The 21733-nt window shown below is 37.1% G+C and overlaps 1 protein-coding gene across 41 annotated transcripts in view; it reads left to right on the top strand.

Annotated features, from left to right (window-relative positions):
- The window catches only part of LOC112640164 (ABI family member 3 binding protein), a 234307-nt gene that overhangs the window by 189645 nt on the left and 22929 nt on the right, over positions 1 to 21733 (top strand). For all 41 annotated transcript variants that reach the window (XM_035709991.2, XM_035709990.2, XM_035709972.2 and 38 more), the window contains 5 exons: positions 6401 to 6478; positions 8151 to 8255; positions 9584 to 9712; positions 10356 to 10424; positions 17842 to 18051. In XM_035709991.2, the coding sequence (XP_035565884.1) occupies positions 6401 to 6478; positions 8151 to 8255; positions 9584 to 9712; positions 10356 to 10424; positions 17842 to 18051 (591 nt within the window). The remainder of the gene's footprint in view (positions 1 to 6400; positions 6479 to 8150; positions 8256 to 9583; positions 9713 to 10355; positions 10425 to 17841; positions 18052 to 21733) is intronic.

The raw sequence follows: 21733 nt of genomic DNA, 5'->3' as shown, positions 1-21733 counted from the left end.
TGAGCCAAAATCAAGAGTTGGACCCATAACCAATGGAGCCACCCCAGTGCCCCACAATATTTTTTGGAATAGTACAAATCATGTGCTTGCTTATGGAAAAAAGCCTAGAAATTAGAATGTCTTTAATGTGTATATATTTAATCCATGATGGTTCCCTAATGAGAAAGAGATGTGTATAATACCTAAAGATATTTGGTCTAAAAATAATTTAGATTTGTTTTAAAATGTTTTTTTTTTTTTACTAGTTTATTACAGTGTGTGAAGTTCTAGGAATCCACTTTCCTTCAAGTCATTTAATGAGGCAATAACTATAAACCCCTGACTCATGAAAAGCAAGAAAGCTTTCCAACATCTATTTGTGCTCAGCTGTTCCTTTTACTATTCCCAACTGTGGGATTAGGCAATGCATAGTTTCTCAGATTGACATAAACAATCTGGCTCTAAACAGAACCACCTTGTTAATAGTCAAAGTGCTTCCCTGGAGTTTGTCTAAGTAAAAATAAAAGAAAGCATTTGTGTCAACAAAGCAAATGAAAGAACAGGTAGCTATGATCAAACTTGGAAGTCATTAACCTTCAGTGTTACCAAGTATTGATTCTCACTAGGAAAATGCCAATTGTCTTCCAGAAGGAAAACAGTATTATTAGAAGTCTATCTACAATATAAACATTTTTTTCAGAGCCCCTTGTAACACAAATTGACATCTATTACTCATTTGTATAGATGAAATTAGCTTTGTAGTATTAACTCATCTGATTAAACTGTGGAAGGATGACCTCTTTGCAGAGCTTCTTCATTTTAATTAGTTGGTTGCTAATAGAAATGGGCTGGTGAGCACAGGTAGAGAAAGCTGAGCTCACTGTCTGCTTCCTTTGCTCTACCTCCCTTCCTAACCAAAATGCATTGCACATGTTCTATGTTCTATTGTCTGTTGGGATTCCCCTTCATGAAATGCTGCCCATCTGTGGGGAATGAAGTCAGCAGATGGCATTCTCTTTCACCTCCTTCAGGATCAGCCTCAGCTGAGAGTGCTTTGATTGGAGGTCTGGGTTTCTGGGTTATGTATCTCCGTGTCTACTACAATATCACATAACAACCAAATGATATTTGCCTCAGGAATGCAAGGTTGGCTCAGCATTCAAACAAATTCATATAATTCTCATTACCAGAGAAAGGGAGAATAGTCATACGGTCACCTCAATAAATACAAAAAACAACCATTAGATGAAATTCAAAATCCAGGGATGCCTGGGTCACTCAGTGGTTGAGCATCTGCCCTTGACTTAGGCTGTGATCCCAAAGTCCCCCAATCAAGTCCCACATCAGGCTCCCCACAGAGAGCCTGCTTCTCCCTCTGCCTATGTCTCTGTCTCTCCATCTCTTGTGAATGGATAAATAAAAATCTTTAAAAAAAATTCAAAATCCATTAGTGATGAAATTCTCAGAAAATTAAGAATAGAAGGAATTTTCCTTACTCTGATAAAGGACATCTGAAAAACCTGCACCTAACATCATACTTAATAGTGAATATTTTTCTCCTAACATCAAGAACACAAGGGTTCCTACTTTTACCACTTATGCTGAAAATAGTAGTGAAGTATTCAGCCAATGCGATAAGGCAAAAAAGACATAAATGGTATAAACATTGAAAATTACAGATGACATGTAGGATATTATGAAAGAAAATTTAATATCTCTCCGACTATTTGCTTCGAAATAAGGTTTTTAAAAATTTGTGAGAAAAAGAATGTTTTAAAATCTCTTCTCTCAATGGGTGGCTGGGGGGCTTGGTTGGTTAAGCATCTGCCTTCAGCTCAGCTCATGATCTCAGGGTCCTGGGATGGAGCCCCTGCATCAGGCTCCCTGCTCAGTGGGGAGTCTGCTTCTCTCTCCGCTCCTCCCCTGCCTTGTGCTCTCTCTCTCTCTCTCTCACTCTTTCAAATGAATAAATAAAAATCTTTTAAAAAATAAAATAAAATATCTTCTCTCTAGAATATTGATTTACATGTGTCCACATTAATTTGATTCTGCATAATTTGGTTCTGGCTTGTTTACCAGAAATGTAGTTATTTACATTGTTAATTTTCTTCTCTGACCCAGTCCCACTATGCTTCTATTGAGTCTTAATGAGACTTAATTTCTGCATCATCTGATTCCTAATCAACTTTGACATCTTGCCCAGATTACTTATCTTTATTATTCATCCATCTCTCCTACATTTTCCTGTAGTTTTTCATGCTGAAATTTTCAGCCTGGATATTTTACATTAAAAAGAAAAATCAGGGCGGCCTGGATGGCTCAGTGGTTTAGTGCCACCTTCAGCCCAGGGCCTGATCCTGAAGACCCGGGATCGAGTCCCCATCGGGCTCCCTGCCTGGAGCCTGCTTTTCCCTCTGCCTGTGTCTCTGCCTCCCTCTGTCTCTCGTGTCTCTCATTAATAAATAAATAAAATCTTAAAAAAAAACAAACAGTTGATAAAGTGTTTAGGATTATTTATAAGACATATTCTTCATGGTCTTATGCCACTTAAAATCATGCTTGTGGAAGACTAAAAAAGAGATTGAGGCCTCAAAACTATGGACTTTTGATTATTCAGGCCTCTACAAAAATCTTGCAATGATTCCATAAACCCCAGGAATCTTTAAACCATCTTGAGCCAAGTTTCTTATTTCATAACATCATTACAGATATTTGCCCAGGGTTATATACATTTCTTAGCTCTATTTGTAAATATGCCTCCACTTCAAAGTCTGCAAGTAGCCTACAAACACTGAGGTTATAGGTAGGTTATTTTTCCAGTACTCTGCTTCTATAGTTTTTCCAGAGATGTGTTTTAGCTCCACTGATGTGTTCTAAAAATGACAGCCCATCTCAGATCTACACCGTGGAGATGCAACAAGCATGCGCTAGACCAGGAGATAACAAAGACTGTAGCCCCACAGGCTAAAGCTGGCCTGTTTTCATAAATAAAGTTATGTTGAAGCATAGCCTGTTTTCATAATTGAATGGTAGGAACAATTGTGACAAGACAGTACGGTTCACAAAGCTGAAAATGTTTACTGTCTGCCCAGCACAGAGTAGGCTAGCTTCTCTTATCAAGGGTTAATCTCCAACTTTCTCCCTGTAGAAGGAAGTTCCTGAGCTGTACCAGGTACTCTTTTATCCAACCACTATTTATTGAAGGCCCATTATGTTTCAGGCACCGTGTAGTCTGGAAACCAACTTGACACATGTGGTTTAGCAGATATGTTAAATACTTGAACCTGAGACTTCTCTCTCTGCCTCCTAATGAGGAATCCACACTTGATTGCCCCCACAGAGCGTGCTTGACAACCAAAAACCAGACTCCTCTGAGATGAGGAATGTGTTTTTCTGGGCTGTGGCTAACCCTTCCAGTCTGCTGGCTCATCACTCCTGGCTTTTTAGCAAGGTGCTAAGATTTGGAGACAAAGGCACAGAGACCAATCATGCATAAATGCCACCCCTTTTTGGTCACAGGGAATAGTGTCTAATACATTTGGAAATGGATTTTCAGTTTACTGTGTTTGTTTGCAACATTTTTTGTTACCATGGTTAAAAATACCCAAATCATTACTTCATTTTTGACAATAAATTGCTAAAGGGTAAACTATGTAAATCCAGAGATTTTTGGAGAACTCCCATACGGCAATTGGGGGCTTGCTAATGCTCCACTTGGTGCTTCCAGAGCCAACTCTGCCCTTTAGAAAATATGTTGATTAATCCTGCCTGAGGGAAAAAGAATTCAGGTCACAGCCTGGGCCAGACTGGCTGATTAAGTGCCAATTCCTGAGAATTCTTTCTCCATATTATCTCTCTTCCTGGCTTTCTCCTTTGCCTTCCCGTTGCCTCTCTGCTACCTCTGGCCTTCACTTGCTCTCTGATTCAGAGCAAAAGAAGTTCACTGATGTCTGGGCTCTGGTGCTCACATTGCTGCCTGGCTGACATGCATACCACAGCAAGGTGTAGGCATGGCCAGAGCTGGAGTTCATCCTCCTGTCCCCAGGTCGATACCCTTTCCCTGAGCCCCATGGCTGCCTTTGGCAGGGCTCTTACCAAGATTTATAGACCCTGCCAACATTTATGTTTCTGAAGGCTGAAGAAAGTCCAAGTTAGCCACTGATCAAATTGGGTACTTATGTTTAAGGATCCTAACAGTAAGATGCTTCTGTCTCTGTACAGAAAGTGACACAATAGCTGGTTTCTGCTGATTTTTCTCATTAGAAAAAAAGCCAGGGAAATTGTATCTTTGGTCTTACTCATAATCTTGTAGAATTTTGGATTCTCTCCTGTATCTCCAATTCACTAGTCCCTGTGGCTTAGAGAACTTGTCTGCTGCCGAGATCTGCTGTCCTCCGAGTCCCACACACTAGTGACGAGGTTGGATGACACATGCTTGCCAGCCAGAGACACCTGACCACAATGTTGATGCCTCATGATGCCTGAAACCACCCGAAAGACAGAGGATAGGACTTTAAAGCTAAAGTTTCTTAGCATCTCTGTGAGGACCGATAGAAGCAAGAACCTGACAAGAAGACAGGACGCTGTGCTATGCCACTTAGTGGTTAACAGCAAGGTTTAGAGCTGGGTCTGAGTCCCATCTTCCTAGCCGTGAGCTGCTTAATCTTCCCTTGCCTTGGGTCTCTTCACCTCGGGGACCTGAGCGGTATCTCCCACATTGTAAGGATCAAATAAGATAGTGAATATGGAAGGTGCTTTGAGCCAAAATACTTCGTGTTTTTCAATCTTTCAATTAGAAAGATTTGGGAAAATGCTGTGAAGAAGAATCAGTAAAGGCATGCATAATCTACTAGCCTTCTAGAATACGCAATGCATTTTTTACTCTGAAAAAGTAGTGGTAAATCCGTCTCACCAAGCCAGGTTATCCCAGGGACATAAAGGGAAATATTTTCCATTCCTCTATGCCAAGAACAAATGAGTTCTTTTCCAACCAAACCACTCAACCAAATCCTTTCTCTGACCACATTACACTGAGAGTGGGCACAGGAAAAAAAAACTAATGAGCCATTTGTTTTTGCCATGCCTGTGGGATTAGCCACAAAATAGTCATTGACCCCCAAAACATATTCTTCCTACTACAAATAAGCAACATTTAACTCATGACTCCATACATTCTCCATGATTTTATATATCATCCCTTATTCAAGGAGCAGAGAGTATGGGATTGCAATACTAGGATTTGTAGATTCATGTTAATTATAATGATTATGCTAATAATTATGTTATTACTATGTAAATAAAATATTGATTTATAATTATCAATGTGCTAATATTTGATTTTTGGCAAGCAAACCTTCTCCTGTATTTTAATCAATATTATTTTAATTCATCTGCCTGCACATTAAATGAGATCGAGTGTGTAATGTCACTACATAGTCCCTAGAACGTGAATACTCAAAACAAGGTTGTGGTTTTGGTTGTCCTTGTTAATGTACAGACTAGTACATTAAACATTCTAATTTTTTAAATATGTTTATAGTCAGGTCCTCAGAGTATGGATTCTTGACTGTTTGTATGGATAATGTCTGTTTCTGTCCTCTCATAAGGATGACTTTCAGCCACATCGAGAAGGATTATTTTATGATATAAAAGCATAATATGTCAAAAAAAAAAAAAAGACAAAATTTAAATCGGCTCCCCCTCTCCTTAGGATAGGGATCTCCTTAGGATCCAAACTCCAAGCATGGGTATTTATGTGAATGACTAAGTAATAACCACCAGATTGCATTTGAGAGACTTAGAAGATAAAATATCACACAAAACAATTTTCAGATCAATTTCTTCCAAATCACAATTTGGAGCTCTGGCCCTGCCCAGGACTAATTCACAAATCCCAAAGGAACAGATCCAGTTTGTGGCCTACGCAGCGTAACAACCAAGGCTTCTCCCGGAATATTTTTAAAGTCAATTTACCAAGTATAAATCCAAACACGTTGGAATTTTAAGAGGTTTTGGGGGCGAGCATTGGAGGGGTTGAAGGAAAACTTTTTTGAAACCACAGGATGTACTCATGAATATTGGCAAAAAATGCCCAGTCACTGAAGATGAAGTCTGTTTGGTGAGACCATACCACCCAGGAAGGTGGTGCAGAGTGGACATCATGGAAAATTAAGACAAAACCATCCATGATCCCCAATCAAACACTTAACCCTTCAGAAAAACCATTACAGTTCATGAATATAGGACTGAATATTTTCTATATGCAGACAGGAGAAGCCAATTAAAATGTCTGGGCATAAAGACACCAATGACACTGCTCCGCATTGAGTGCATATTATCACTCATTACCAAGTTTGTATGAAAAAAACATTTAACACATTTTTGCTATGTACTTACTCCCTTTCCTTATCTCTACTCATAGGGATCAAGCAAGCACCAAAACCATCAGGTGCTGGTAAAAATGTATCAGTGGACTCTCCCCACTCCACAAAAAAACCAGGTAAGAAGCAAGATAATGACTCCCTTACTTTGCTCTACTCTGCTACTTGGGCAGTAATCACATGTCAAATGTTGTAGCAAAAACAGCATCCTCCTCACAGCCCATGCCAACAGTCCATGGGTGCCGCTAGAGGGACATTCTAAACTGTTATCTTAGGGGCATCTGGGTGGCTCAGTCAGTTAAGCATCCAACTCTTGATTTCGGCTCAGGTCATGATCTCAGTCATGAGATCAAGCCTTGCGCCAGCTGTCAGGTGTGGAGTCTGCTTAAGATTCTCTCTCCCTCTGCCCCTCCCCAGCCCTGCACGTGCTTGCACTCTTTCTTGCGCACGCTCTCTCCTTCCTGCCCTCCCCCAAAAATTAAAAATTAAAAAAATATTATCTTTGGGGTAATGAATAGTGCTCTATGCACACATCAAATATTAATAAGTACCTCTAACGGGATACTAATTTAAGAATCACTTTGTATAATGATCTGAGGGGTCACGATGGACAAATGCTGAAGTGTCTCTGTGGATTCTAGTGTTCATCATGTTCAAGTTTTGTTCTTGTGCAATTTACTGTGATATCCTTTTGCCTGATAGGATTTATATTCCTAATTTAAGACTGTGCTCTTCGTAATGGGCCAAAATTATGAAGCTGGTAATTTGGAAAGGTTTTCACTGAGTGAGAATTCTATGCCATTTAAAAGGTTGTTATGAAACTTCCTCTGGTGTACTAATGTCCGGTCTACAGATCTACTCTGTTACCAAACTCTGTATGGACACAAGTGCACACTTGCTGGTCTCCCAAGGAGTACTTAATGTCACAGGGCATTTTCCTAGATTGTCAGTTTTACTTGAAGATTTTTTTTTTAACCAACGTGCATTATATAAAGAAAGAGGTGCACTTTTAAGCTATAATACAAGACTGAAAATTTGGGTTAAGATGCAAAGTATAAAAAGATAATTTGTACATATCACAAAAAGATCTCTCTTCCCCCTGCCCTGTAGGCAGATGGTCCAGTAGAATATGCCCTTCCTCTGGGCTGGCAAGCTTGCACCAGGGCTCATCGACAAATGAGCAGGGTGTGTGTTAAACTTCAGCTCCCACTCACACATCCCTAGCTGGGTGCCCTTGTACAATGCACAACTGTTCGTAGGGCCCCTGCTGTCCACGGCCACAGGCTGACTGCTTCTGCCATCAAGGCTGCTCTGTTGTAATCTCTTGAGAAGTTCTGAAAGTGTTTATTCAACTATAATTCTACAATAGATTTGGGTGTGGTGGGGGGAAAGCATCCACTGAAGGCGAAATTATATCCTGTAACACTGTAAAACTAAAAGGACATAAGAAATTGTCTGAAAATCAAAGGCGATGAGGGACAATGAAACTCAGAAATACTGTTGAGCCTGTGTGAGAAACTTAAGATGTTGAATTGTCTTTATCTGTACAATTTCAGAAGGCAAATAGATCTATAATTAGAGGATATTTTGTTCCATATGTTAATGGGCTTCGTTACTCCTGGGTATATTACCAACATTAATTTAGAGGAATATCGGAATGTTACCCATGGACACTTTTCTGTGGAATCTCTGTCGTCCAATTGCTGCTTATCAGATGTTATATTTTTTAAAGCCTGACATGTTTGTGGAGTGAATCCTTACAAGGGCTTTATTTGTACTATAATCTCTTAGCCGCAATCCCAGGCACGCGCCGCCCACCCTTGCCACCTAGACCTGTGCCCCCACGAAGAAAACCTTTACCACCAAATAATGTCACTGGGAAGCCAGGAAGTGCAGGTATGTCAGTCATATACCTTCTCCCTCCGTGATGTTAGTTTTACTGGACAATCACAAGTCCTTCGTGGTGCTGGCCCGGCAACAGACAAGTCCTCGGTGTGTGTCACATGTGCCTACGTTGGCCTCCAAATCTGGACGCTGTAACTTCCCTGGACCTTGGGCTTCTATCCTGATTCTGCATGGGGGAGGTCCCAGAAACCATCCCTAGGCATCTAGGCCAGTTTGCTTTTTAAATGTTGTGAGACAGAAGCTCATTCAGGCCTTTCAACAAGTGGATTATTTTGGACGAGGTACTGTACGTTGCCAACCCACTGGGGTAATGGAAAATGTGATGTCCTGTCCTCTCTCTATCATCATCTCTTGAAATGAAATCCCATACACCTCATGGAAAGCTCCCCTGCTCACCAGCAGTCGTGCTGGCCCCGGTATTATGGTACTAAGGGGAGACTGAGGCCTAAAACACTGGCAGCTCTAGCCTATGCAACAAGACAGGAATATATCGTAGAAGTGGACCTAACAGATGCTATGTTGAGCATCTTTTTCCTGCTTCTCCAGCCATGATCCATGGCTGCCAGTTACTCTCCAGGTGGAGACTTTGCATCTCCTTCCTGTCTTTCATGTGAAACCCCTCCCATCCCATCTCACCGCTCCATAGGTAGTTCACCTGCTGTGCCTTTGCCTACTACAACTACTTTAGTCTCTTGACTTCCCTCTTGGCCACCAGACTTGAAGTCTGAATGATCAGTTCATCCCCTTCCCATCTCATTGTTTTATTTTCGTAGTGAAAATCTTTCAGTGGGTCCTTGTCACCTAAAAACAATATCCAAATCCTATGCTATGGAAGACCTTCATGATCTGGCCTTCCCTGTCCTTGCACAGTTAGCTCTCGCTGCGTGCCAAAGTACTCTTGGCTCTCACCCCTTCAGATTCAACACTTCGAGTAGTTTCATGCTTCCCTGACTTGGTTCTTCCTGCAACCTCTGCCTAGAATATAGCTCCCATACCTACCTGCTAAGTACTTCACGTCTTTATTGGCACAACTTCTGTGAAGACATTCCTACCCTCCCCTCACCCACCTCTTACCTTTTCCCATAGACATTACTGCTCTCGCTGCTTACTTTCTCAGTGGCCTTATCCAGTTCTTCCACAGTATCTATAATGCTTCAATATGTTTGGCTCACACATCTATTTCGATCAAAGACACAGGTTTTGTTTTCTCTCCAAGCCTGGCATATAGTGTAAGTGCTGAATAAATATTTATGGGACAGATAAATGGGGAACTTGGCAGTGTTCCTATAAAGCCTGACTACTTTGGCTCTACATCACAGGAGTCATTTCATCAGGCCAAGTAACTTCTCCACCGCCGAGGGCCACACTCAGGCCTACCGAAGCTCCTTCAGAGAGAACAGAGACATTTGAAAAGCAACCAACAGCTCCTGCCTCAGGAGAAGATCTTGGTTAGTATGTCAGCCCCTTCACACTGGATGCTTAACTATGAAGTACTAAAAAATTTCAAATTAGAGGGAAAGGGTCTCAGTTCTGGATTATCTATTTTATTCAACTTTGTGATTAATAGGAGTCTTTTTAAATTTTGAAATTATACTTGGGTTTAATGCTTTGAGATAGAACATGGTCCTTCCCTTCCTAGACATAGGAGAAAGTACCGGGTTTTTTTAGAGTAGTCTTTCTGAAAAGATCTAGAGTACCCATTGCTTTTTATTAAGTCAGAGGTTATTATTAATCATACATATCTTGAGGTGCTTGCCGGGCTCAGTCAGTAGAGCATGCTACTCTTAGGGTCATGAGTTCAAGTCCCACGTTGGGTGTGGAAACTAATTAAAAAATAAATCCTATATATATTAATCTATTAGTGAGTATTACCTACTTTAATCTTAAATCATTGTTTAGTATACTCAGAACACCTGCAGCAGGACACAATTAAAGGCCTCTTATTGTGACTAGCATGTATAATAAGGGAAATCAAGATTGCAAGCAATTGACCAGAAGGCATATTAAATATTTATAGTTTTTGATACTTTTTATTTTATTGAGGAGCTCTTTTATATATTGCTAAAATCATTTATTATCTTCTATTCTCAGGCAATATAACTGACTTTAGCTCAAGTCCAACAAGAGAGACTGATCCTCTTGGGAAGCCCAGATTCAAAGGTATGTATGATTGGCTCCAAACCTCAATTTCAACAATGCTGTGTTTGGTGGAACTATCAGTTCGCTTTTGCTGTGTAATAACTGCAAAGTCTTAGTAGACTATAGATGAGTAGACTTATTTCTCATATGTCTCCACATCACCTGAGGGTCAGCTGATCTACGCTGTGCTTCACTGAGTGATTCTGCTTCCAGCAGCTGGTACAGCTGGGCTTCCTAAGGCTTGAGCTCAGCTCTGCTCCATATTTTTTCATTCTGGTGCTCAAGATGAGGAACCAACAGTGACTCAGGAGAAACCATTTTAATGACAATACAAAGTCAAGAGTGGGAAGATCAAAAACACAAAAGTATTTCAAGTTCCTCCTTGTTTTATACCTGCCAGGATCTATTGGCCAAAGAAAGTCACATAGCCAACCTTAAATCAAAGATTGGAGAAGCATATTCCTTCCATGGATATAGAGAATATTTTTGAACACTATCAAAATCTACCGTAGTAAGAGAGCTTTGATATCAAGCCCAGTATTTCCTTTTGTAATATTTTTTCTGAAGAATATGATAAATCTTAACATATGTATATACCCATGAAACAATCATCACTGTCAATTTAATTAAATACATGCACCACCTCCAAAAGTTTCATCATGTGCTTTTATAATTCCTCCATCTCATTCCTCCCACCAAATCTCTAATTCCTAGATAGTCACAGATCTGCTTTACTATAAATATGTATGATTTTGTGGATTTTTATGGTCTGGTTTCTTTTTTTATTTTTTTTTAAGATTTTATTTTTTTATTCATGAGAGACACACAGAGAGAGAGAGAGAGAGAGAGAGGGAGAGGCAGAGACACAGGCAGAGGGAGAAGCAGGCAGGGAGCCCGAAGTGGGACTCGATCCCAGGATCATGCCCTGAGCCGAAGGCAGATGCTCAACCGCTGAGCCACCCCATGTGTCCCTAGTCTGGTTTCCTTCATTCAGCACAATTATTTTAAGATTCATCCATGTTGCAACATGTAGCAATAGTTCATTTCTTGTACTGCTGACTGGTATTCTATTATATAGATATATAATTATTAAACCTGTTTATGATATTTGGGTTTTTTCTAATTATTTTTTTACATTACCTATAAAGCTGCTACAACCATTCAAGTACAAGTGTTTGTATAAACATATGCCTTCATTCCTTCTTGACAACTGCCTACAAAAGCAGTGGCTAGATCATATAAGTGTATATTTAACATTTTAAGAAACCACAAACTGTTTTTCCACAGTAGTTGTACTATTAACCTTTCTGCCAGCAGTGTATCAGAGTCCTAATTCCTCCACATTGTTGACAACACTTAGTATGGTTAGTATTTTCAATTTCAGTCATTTTAATAGGTGTGTATAGTGTCTGATTGTTATCTTACTTTGTGTATCTCTAATGATTAAGGATGCTGAGCATCTTTTCATGTCATTTGCCACCTGTTCTGGTGTATCCAAATTTTTTGTCCATTTTTTATGGTATTGCTTATTACTGTTGAGTTTGAGTCGTTAAAAGTTTATTTATTTATTTTTTATTTTAAAGAGAGAGCATGAGCAGGGGGAAGGGCAGAGGGAGAAGGAAAGAATCCTCAATCAGGCTGCCCACTGAGTGCAGAGCCGCAAGCAGGGCTTGATCCCAGGACCCTGAGATCATGACCTGAGTATAAATCAACAGTTGGACAATTAACTGACGAGCCACTCAGGCTACCTGAGATTTTTTGTATTTTTTTGGTAGAAGACCTCTTTTTCAGATACACATTCACAAATATTTTCTCCTAGTGTATGGCTTTTTAAAATTTTAATAAATCTCAGTTTATTAATTTGGATTTTTATATACTGTATTTTTGGTCTTGTATTTAAGAAATCATTGACCAATCAGAGGTCATTGAGACTTCCTCTGTTTCCTTCTAGGAGTTTCTCTGCTGTTTCTTTCTAGAAATTTTCTACTTTTACATTTAGGTCTATGATTCATATTGTGTCAATATGAAACAAATCAGTTTCCTTGCAAATGGATATAAAATTATTCCAGCATCATTTGTTGAAAAACTATTCTTTCCATTGAATTTCATTTGTACCTTTGTCAAAAATGAATTGTCCATATGTATATGGAACTGTTTTAGCTCTCTAGTCTGTGATCTGTTTATCTGCCTTTACATGAATACCACCATGTTTGTGTTACTGTGGTATTGATATTGTATTGATGATTCTGGGTTCCCTGTATCTACATCAGCTTATCCCTATCTAAAAAATGGCCTGGTTATATTTTTTATTAGAATTGCATTGAATCTATAGGTCCATTGGGAAAAATAGACAGCTATACAACAGTTAAGTAAGTCTTCCTACCTATGAACAGTGGCATATTTCACCACTTATTTGGGTCTTCAATTTCTCTGACCAATGTTTTTTAGTTTTCAGTGTACAGAAAACCATAGAAAAAGCATTTTTATTTCAATTTCCAATTACTCATTGCTAATATATAGAAAAAATTTATTTTTGTGCAATGATCTTATGTCCTGCAACCTTGCAAAACCCAGTAACGTAGATCTTTTGGATCTTCTACATATAGAATCATGTCATTTGGGAGTAGGGTTTTATTTCTCCCTTTCTAACTTGGGTGCCTCTTTTCTTGCTTTATTGTATTAGCAAGAACCTCCAGTAAAATACTGAATAGATATAGTGAGAATGGACTGTACCCTTTTCTTATTCCTGATCTCAAGGAAAAAGCATTTAGCCTCTCACTTGAATTTATTAAATATGTTACCTTGTAGGTTTGTCATAGATGCCCTTTATACGGTTGAGAAAAAAAATAAAAATTAAAAAAAAATAAGGTTGAGAAAATTATCTTCTGTGTCTACTTTGGTGGTAACTTATTATCAGAAAGGAGTGCTAGAGGGACGCCTGGGTGGCTAAGTGGTTGAGCTTCTGCCTTCAGCTCAGGTTATGATCCCCAGTGTCCTGGGATCGAGTTCCACATCAGACTCCCTGCATGGAGCCTGCTTCTCCCTCTGCCTATGTCTCTGCCTCTCTCCATGTGTCTCATGAATAAATAAATAAAATCTAGAAAGAAAAGAAAGAAAAAAATGGAGGGAGGAAGGAAGGAAGGAAAAGAAAAGTGCTAGATTATGCCTAATGAAAAAAAAAAAAAAAGATTATGCCTAATGACTTTTCTGCCTTTATGAAGATGATTCTTCATATATATACACAGAAATATGATAGAGTAATTGTTTTTTAATTTTTTTAATATAACGAAGTAATTGTTTTTGAATTTTTAACTTTTAATTCCAGGGACAAATTCCACTAGGTCAAAATGTATTCTTATTTTAATATATTGTTGGATTTAATATGGTAAAATTTTGTTGAGAATTGTATTCAGTGAATCATATTGGTCTGTAGTTTTCTTTTTTGTGATGTCAAAGTCAAGTTTTAGTGTCAGAATAATGCTGAACTCTCTGTTTCCTGAAAGAGTTTAGAATTGGTATTGCTTCTTCCTAAATGTTTAGGGAAGAGGATTTTTTTCTTCCCTAATGAATTTTGGTAATTTTTGTCTTTCAATTTGTTAGTCCATTTCATCCAAGTTGTCAAATTTATTGACATAAAGTTCTTAATATTCTCTTATTATTTCATTATCTGTATAATCTGTAGTGATTTCACATCTCTCATTCCTGTTATTGAAAATGTGTGTCTTTTTCTTTTTTGCCTAATCAGACTGGTTGTAGGCTTATTCATGTTTTTGATCTTCTGAAAAAGTCAACTTTTTGTTTCATTGATTTTGTCTATTTACCCTGATCTTTATTATTTTTTTCTTCTTAATGTGGTTTATTTGCTCTTCTAATTCCTTAAGGTAAAATATGTGCTCATTGATTCCTCTCTTCTTGAATATATAGCATTTAGGGCTACAAATTTTCCACTAGATATTATTTAAGCAGCATCCAAAAATGTTGATGTTGTATATTTATTTTTACTCTATTTGAATACTTTTTAATTTCCATTTTGATTGCTCTTTGACTCATTATTTGGATATATATAAGTTAATTTCTAAATATCTTGAGATTTTTCTAGAGATGATTCTGTTACTTATTTTCAATGTAACTCCATTGTTATCACATGCTCTATCAGATACTTAAATCATTCTAAATTTACTGAAACTTTTTTATGGCCCAGAATATGATCTATCTTGGTGTATTTTCTGTGTGTGCTTGAAAAGAATGTTATTCTGCTCTTCTTAAGAGGAGTGTTGTATTTGTTTGCTAGGGCTGCTGTAACAAAATGCCATAGATGTAGTGGTTTAAAAAAATAGAAATTTACTTTCTCACAGTTCTGGAACCCAGAAGGCTGAAATCAAGGTATCACCAGACTTGAGTCTTTTGAGGCCTCTTTCTTTGCATTGCAGATGGCCACTATGTCCTCATATAGCCTTTCCCCTGGGTGTACATATCCTTGGGGTCTTTTCCTGTTAGTAAGGACACCAGTCACAAAGGATTAGGATCCCACCCTTATGACCTCATTTAACTTCATTTACCTCTCTAAAGACCCTAGCTCCAGATAGAGTCAGAGTGGGAGTTAGGACTTTAGCACAGGAATTTTAGGGGAGCAATTTACCTAACAAATGTTCTATAGATGTCCACTGAGTCAAATTGTTTTGTTGTATTATGCAATTCTTTTATATCCTTAGTGATTTTCTGTCTACTTTTTCTATCACTTAAAAAGCAGAAGAAATTGAAATCTCTGGCTACAATTATGGATTTATTTCTACTCACATTTCTATCAGTTTTGCTACATGTATATTAAAAGTCTGTATTTAGAGACAGACAAATTGCTTAGGATTCTTCTAATAAACTGATGAATTGATCCTTTTTCATTATAAAATTCTGTTTATGGGAATACTATTTGCTCTGAAATCCAATTTGCTGATGTTGCATATCCACTCATGCTTTCTTTTGAGAAGTGTTACTATGCATCTCTTCTTTCCATCCTTTTAATATTAATCTATTAGTCTCTGAATATCTTTTTTTTTTTTTTTTTTTTTTTTAGTCTCTGAATATCTAAAGTGGTTCTTGCTTTGTTATCCTATCTAATAATCTCTGCATTTTATTTTGGGTATTTAGAATCTTATATTTAACATGACCGATGATATAGTTAGGTTTGAATTTATCTCATCTTGCTATTTGTTTTCTATCTGTCCCCTTTAACCTTTGTTCCTTTTTTTCTGTTTTTCAGCCGCCTTTTAGATTTTTTGTTTGTTTGTTTGTTTTTTTTTTAGTTGAAGTATAGTTCACACACATTACGTTAGTTTCGGGTGTGCCAACATAGTGATTCAACTTTTCTATACATTATGCCATGTATAATTGTAGGTATCATCTGTTACCATACAATACTATGACCATTTGTCACAAGTGTAGTTCACAAGTATGGTTACCATCTGTCACCATACAACACTGTTACACAAGTGTAGTTAGTTACCATCTGTCACCACAAGTGTAGTTACCAGTTTCATTCTTTTGCATGTAGCCGTCTAGGTTGCCCAGCACCATTTATTGAAGAGACTATCTTCCTTCTTGTGTACTCCTGATTCCTTTGTCATAGATTAATTGAAATGTAGGCATGGGTTTATTTCTGAAGATTGAGTCTTTTTTATGATTCTATTTTCTCTCTTTAGTTGTCTTACTAGCTGTAACTCTTTATTTTGTTATTTTAGTGGTTGCTTTGGGATTTATAGTATGTATCTTAAACTTACCACAATCTACCTTCCAGTGATATTCTACAACTTCACAAATAGTGCAAGATTCTTTTATTAGTATAGCAACTTTTCTCTCTTCCTTGCCTATCATTGTTAAACATTTCACTTTTACATGTTAATACATCACACTAAATAGTTATTTTTATGATTATATAGTAAATAATCCATTTGAAAGAATTAAATCTAAAAATATTATGCATATTTATGCATAGCGTTACTATTTCCACTGTTCTTTGTCCCTTTGTGTGGATCCATATTTCCATCTGCCATCATTTTCTTTCTACCTGAACATCCTTTCATCTTTATTGTCAAACTTTCATATGTCTAAAAGGTATTACACTTAAAAACAAAAAAGAGTATTTCTACTAGTTATAGAATTCTAGATGATAAGGTTTGGTTTTTTTTTGTTGTTTTTTGTTTTTTCCCAGTAAAGATGTTGCTCCAGTGCTTTCTCATTTGGATTCTTTTCGATGAGAGACCTGCCGTGATTCTTACTTTTTTGTTCCATATATGATGTGCCTCCTTTAAAAGGTTTTTTTCTTTATCATTGGTTTTGAGAAACTTGATTATATTGGTGTAGCTTCTTCATGTTGGCTGTGCTTAGGTTTCTTTGAGCTTTTTGGATCTGTGCGTTTTATTTTTTATTTTTTTATTTTTTTATTTTTTTGGATCTGTGGGTTTTAAAGGCTTTATCAAATTTGGAAATTTTTGTACCATTATTTCTTCAAAAATTTTTTCTGCCCCCTCTTCTCTACTCATAAACTGAAATTACATGTACATTATACTGCCTGAAATCATCCCACAACTTCCTGATCCTCTGTTCATTATTTTTAATTCTTTTTTTCTCTCCACTTTTATTTTGGGCACTTTTTATTGCTATGTCTTCAAATTCACTAATCTTTTTCTGCAATATTATATCTGTACTACTATCATCCAGTCTGTTTTATATCTTACACATTTTAGTTTTCACCACTAGAAATTTGATTTGGGTCTTTCTTTATATATTTCATGTCTTAATTTTTTTGACCATGTGGCTTATAATGATAATAATGGTGTTATTGTCCTAGTCTGATAACTAACATCCATGCAAGCTCTAGACTGATTTCAAATGATTTATTTTTCTCATTATGTATAATATTTTCCTGTTATCTTATATATTTTTATTCCTAAAATATACTTGAGTTTTGTTCTAGGTATAGTTAAATTACTTGAAACCACTAAGATTTAAAAAAAAAAAAAAAAAAGAAACCACTAAGATTTAAGTCTGCTTATTTTAAAAGATTTATTAGGTGGGACCAGAACTGTGTTTAGTATAGGCTAATTACTCCTCACTACTAAGGCAACACACTTTTGAGTACTCTGTCCAATGCCCCATAAACTATGCAGTTTAAAACATGCTCAGGGGGGACCAAATTACTTTTTGAATATTAGCATAAGTTAAACTTATTTATAAAAGTAAATTAGTTACAACATCCGTATCAGGTATCCCAGAGACAGGAATTCTGGATTTTCACTAGTTTGAACAACCCACACTGCTGCTTTCATCTATCTGCTTATAATGTGAAACCAAATATCCTGAAACAGATAAATATATTTGAGTTTATCTCCACCTTCTGTACAAGCTCAAACAATGCTAACTGTCAGAGTTCTCTCTCTCTTAGGTCCTCATGTACGATACATCCAAAAACCTGACAATAGGCCCTGCTCCATCACGGATTCTGTCAAACGGTTCCCCAAAGAGGATGCCACCGAGGGGAATGCCACCAGCCCACCACAGAACCCACCTACCAACCTCACTGTGGTCACTGTGGAAGGGTGTCCCTCATTTGTCATCCTGGACTGGGATAAGCCACTAAATGATACTGTCACTGGTAAGATTATGGCATGAGGACTGGTAACTCTGGTCAGAAGCATTGATATGTGAATGTGGTACCTGGGTCAAACTATGTCCAATGAGGTATATCTCAGGGGTAGCAAATCCTAGCAAATCTGTATTGCCAAAAGTGTCATATGATGGGAAAAGATCATCTATGTACCAATGATGGGCTTCCTGTTAATTTAACTGATCTCTTTAGGTTGCATCCCTTCCGTCTCCTCTCAGAACTCTTCTTCACAGAATAAAGATAGATCTGATCTTTCCATTATCAAAAAAATTTACAGATAACATAGAAGTTAGCAGTGCTAATGATACTTAAACTAGTTTTTGTTTCACCAACCCAGTTTCTAGATTGGCCTAGAACTTTCCATCAGGCTAAAAGTTACTCAATTATTTTAAAAGAAATATTTTTAGAATTTTAATACTGGTCAATTTTCTACTCACCTCAGGAAATTATAATTCTGCTATCACTCACCTAATCCCTCTAAAAATGACTCTGAAAAATAAGAAATCATGAGTCATTCTTTGAATTTAGTATATGGGAATTTATTTCTTCATAGTGAACAGGTCAGTCAAACTAGAGTGGAAGGAGAAAAGACTAAGAGGCTGAATCAGCTCAAGGAACACAGCAAATGGGAGTACCCAAAGCCCCTGCTGTCCATGTCCTACCATGCCTGGGACAGGTAGACAGGGTCCAGTAGGACCTACTGAGAGGCTGTCAGGATGGATAAAGCAAAGTGCACAAGGGAAATGGGAAGGGAGAGCTTCAGCAGCTGCAAAAAGTTTTCTGTGAATAAAGAAGAAAACAGCAGTTATTTCTCCTCAGACAAAAATGTTTGGTCTGACCAAATTCTGCTATAAGCAGCCTGTTTTTTGCTTAGCTGGCTTTTTTAAAAACATATTTGTGTATTTCATTTTTCATGCAGACCTTGCCTTTGTTTTGAGAAAGAACCAGCCATTACTCATGTTTCCTAGGAATTTGTCTAGTTCTGCTTCTTTACTTGGGACTATGTCAGTGGGTGCTAACATCCCAATATCTAAAAAAAAAAAAAAAAAAAAAAAATCAATCTCTAAGCATTGATTATGTAAATAGATTAAAAGGTCCAAAACTCCCAATACATATACTGTGCTGATAAGGAGGAGTTCTCGTGATCGGCTGAGGCTTAGTTATCATAAAACCAAATTATATATTTCATTTGCCTTTAAAATGTGGGACGACATCAAGTTGGAATTGGTTAATATATCTAATAATCTAATACATCCAATACATATTCCCTTTGGTGTTTCAATATCTGATTAAACTATTTAGAAGGGAAAGATTTCTCCTTTCTAGTTTGTCATGTGACTATTTTTTTTAGTTCTAGAGACTTGTAATCTCTAAAAATAATGAATAGGGTATACTTTATCCATCTAGCCAATTACTTTTGTAATATTATACTAAATGTTAGTGGGCTGCTTAAGATCTTTCACAACATACTGGACTTATAATAACAATTTTCATGGATAAGAACCATATCTCTTTAGCTACAATATTTTCTAGGTAGAAATAAGTCCATTTTTAATCATTACTCACCTAGTCTGTATTTAAATATTGGACCATATATCTTGAAGGTCTGTTCTATTTTTTGCACTGTTTCTTTTTAGTGTTTTATTAAATATCACTGATTTCAAATGTAATCTTTTATAAACCAGCAGCTCAGATAAAACAGAGGTTAATTCTCAAATCACTGGAAATGGTTTTATAAGAAAGGATTGAGAAAGATAACAAAAAGAGTGATACATATTTTTTAGTCCTCCAGTTGGTTTCTGTCAGGAATCTGTCTTTTAATTGACAGACACATAGTCCCTCTAATACATCCATATATGGCTGTTTCTACATGTCCCTTCCACACTAAAGTAGAAATAGATACACCTGAGAAATTGGCCATAGCCTGGGTCCTTGGACAACTTTAAGTTAGTTACAAGATGGTGCTTTGTGATATGCCAAGAACATGGCAACATAGATTTAAATCCCAGATTGGCTCTGTGCAACTTGGGTATGCAATTAACCTCTTTGCTTTAGTTTCCTTATTGGTAATAAGAATAACTCCTCCCATTGTTATTAACTTATGAGGATAATTTTTTTTTTTTAGAGAGGGAAAGAGGAGAAAGTCTTTTTTTTTTTTTTAATTTTTTTTAAATTTTTATTTATTTATGATAGTCACACAGAGAGAAAGAGAGAGAGGCAGAGACACAGGCAGAGGGAGAAGCAGGCTCCACGCACCAGGAGCCCGATGTGGGATTCGATCCCGGGTCTCCAGGATCGCGCCCTGGGCCAAAGGCAGGCGCCAAACCGCTGCGCCACCCAGGGATCCCTTTAAAAAAGATTTTGTTTGATTATTTTAGGGAGAGCTTGAGCTGGGGGAGGAACAAAGGGGAAGGGAGAGAGGGAGGAAGAGAATCTCAGCAGATTCCCTGCTGAGTCTGGAGCCCAACATTTTCAGGGCTTGATTTCACAACCCTGAGATTATGACCTGAGCCAAAACCAAGAATTGGATGCCTAACCAACTGAGTTGCCCAGGTGCCCCTCATGAGGATAAAATTAAACAGAATTTGAATGTGCCACATGAGTTAGAAACTGTTAATGTTTTTCAGTAATAGCAATAATAGAATTGGTAGAAATAATATCACCGTTACTATTTTCATGCTGTTTTCATGACCAGACTCTGATTTTCCAATCTTTACAATAAACAGTTTTTTTCTGTTAAGTCAATTATCTCATAAGAGGGCAATAATGCCCTCTGAGGGGGAAAAAAGACCAATATTTCAGTGTTAGTTCTTTATAGATTCCTTATATCTTTACTATTATGGAACTTATAAATCCCATATTTTAAAACAAGAAATATGGACACATATTAAGTGTCTTTACCTTCTGAAATATACTCAGAATGTGTCTATAGATGTTCATTCCAAACATTAATATTCCATTTTTATGGCATTGGTGGATTTATGGCAAAGCTATGATTGCTTTAAAGCATTACAAATGAAAGATATATTTACAAAGCTAGAATTCTGAGAGGAATTCTAAATATTTTTTATTTATGAAGGTAACTTCTATATCCATTTTGAAAACTTGATCTTTCAGGATAAAAATAGTATTAAATTAGTATTTAAAAATAAGTCAAAGGAAAGTTAGAGAAGACATGCAGTAAGAGTTTGTAGTACTTAAGAGCCCAGAGCAATATTTAAAAAGAATATTACACAGTTGGTGAGAAGCATCCTAAGCCAAAGATGTTTTTTGAAGGAGGTTAATTTCATGCATAATCAACTGGAGTGTGATAAAAATTTTTCTTTGGATGACTAAGCAGCACTGGAATCTTTCCAATTGAAATCTTTCCAATTTTTTGACCCTAGTTTCAAAACACAACTCAGGGATAATAAGGAATAATAAAATTAACAGCAATAATGGGTACTACCTATTGAAAAAAAATATGCAGAATACTATTAAGTGCTTTCCATACATTCCTAATTTAATCTCCACAAACAATACTATGAAGAGAGCTTATTGACATTTTACTGATGGGAAAACTGACTGAGATGGAAGCCACATGACTTGGTCTGTCATGTAGCCATGCAGTTTCCTGTTTTTTTTGTTGTTGTTGTTGTTGTTTGTTTTGTTTTGTTTTTTAAAGAGGGAA

This window comes from Canis lupus, chromosome 33 (genome assembly GCF_003254725.2).
Source record: "Canis lupus dingo isolate Sandy chromosome 33, ASM325472v2, whole genome shotgun sequence".
NCBI classification, from domain to species: Eukaryota; Metazoa; Chordata; class Mammalia; order Carnivora; family Canidae; genus Canis; species Canis lupus.
The sequence above is the reverse complement of the archived record's forward strand: the minus strand, read 5'-3'. Positions and strand labels throughout refer to the sequence as shown.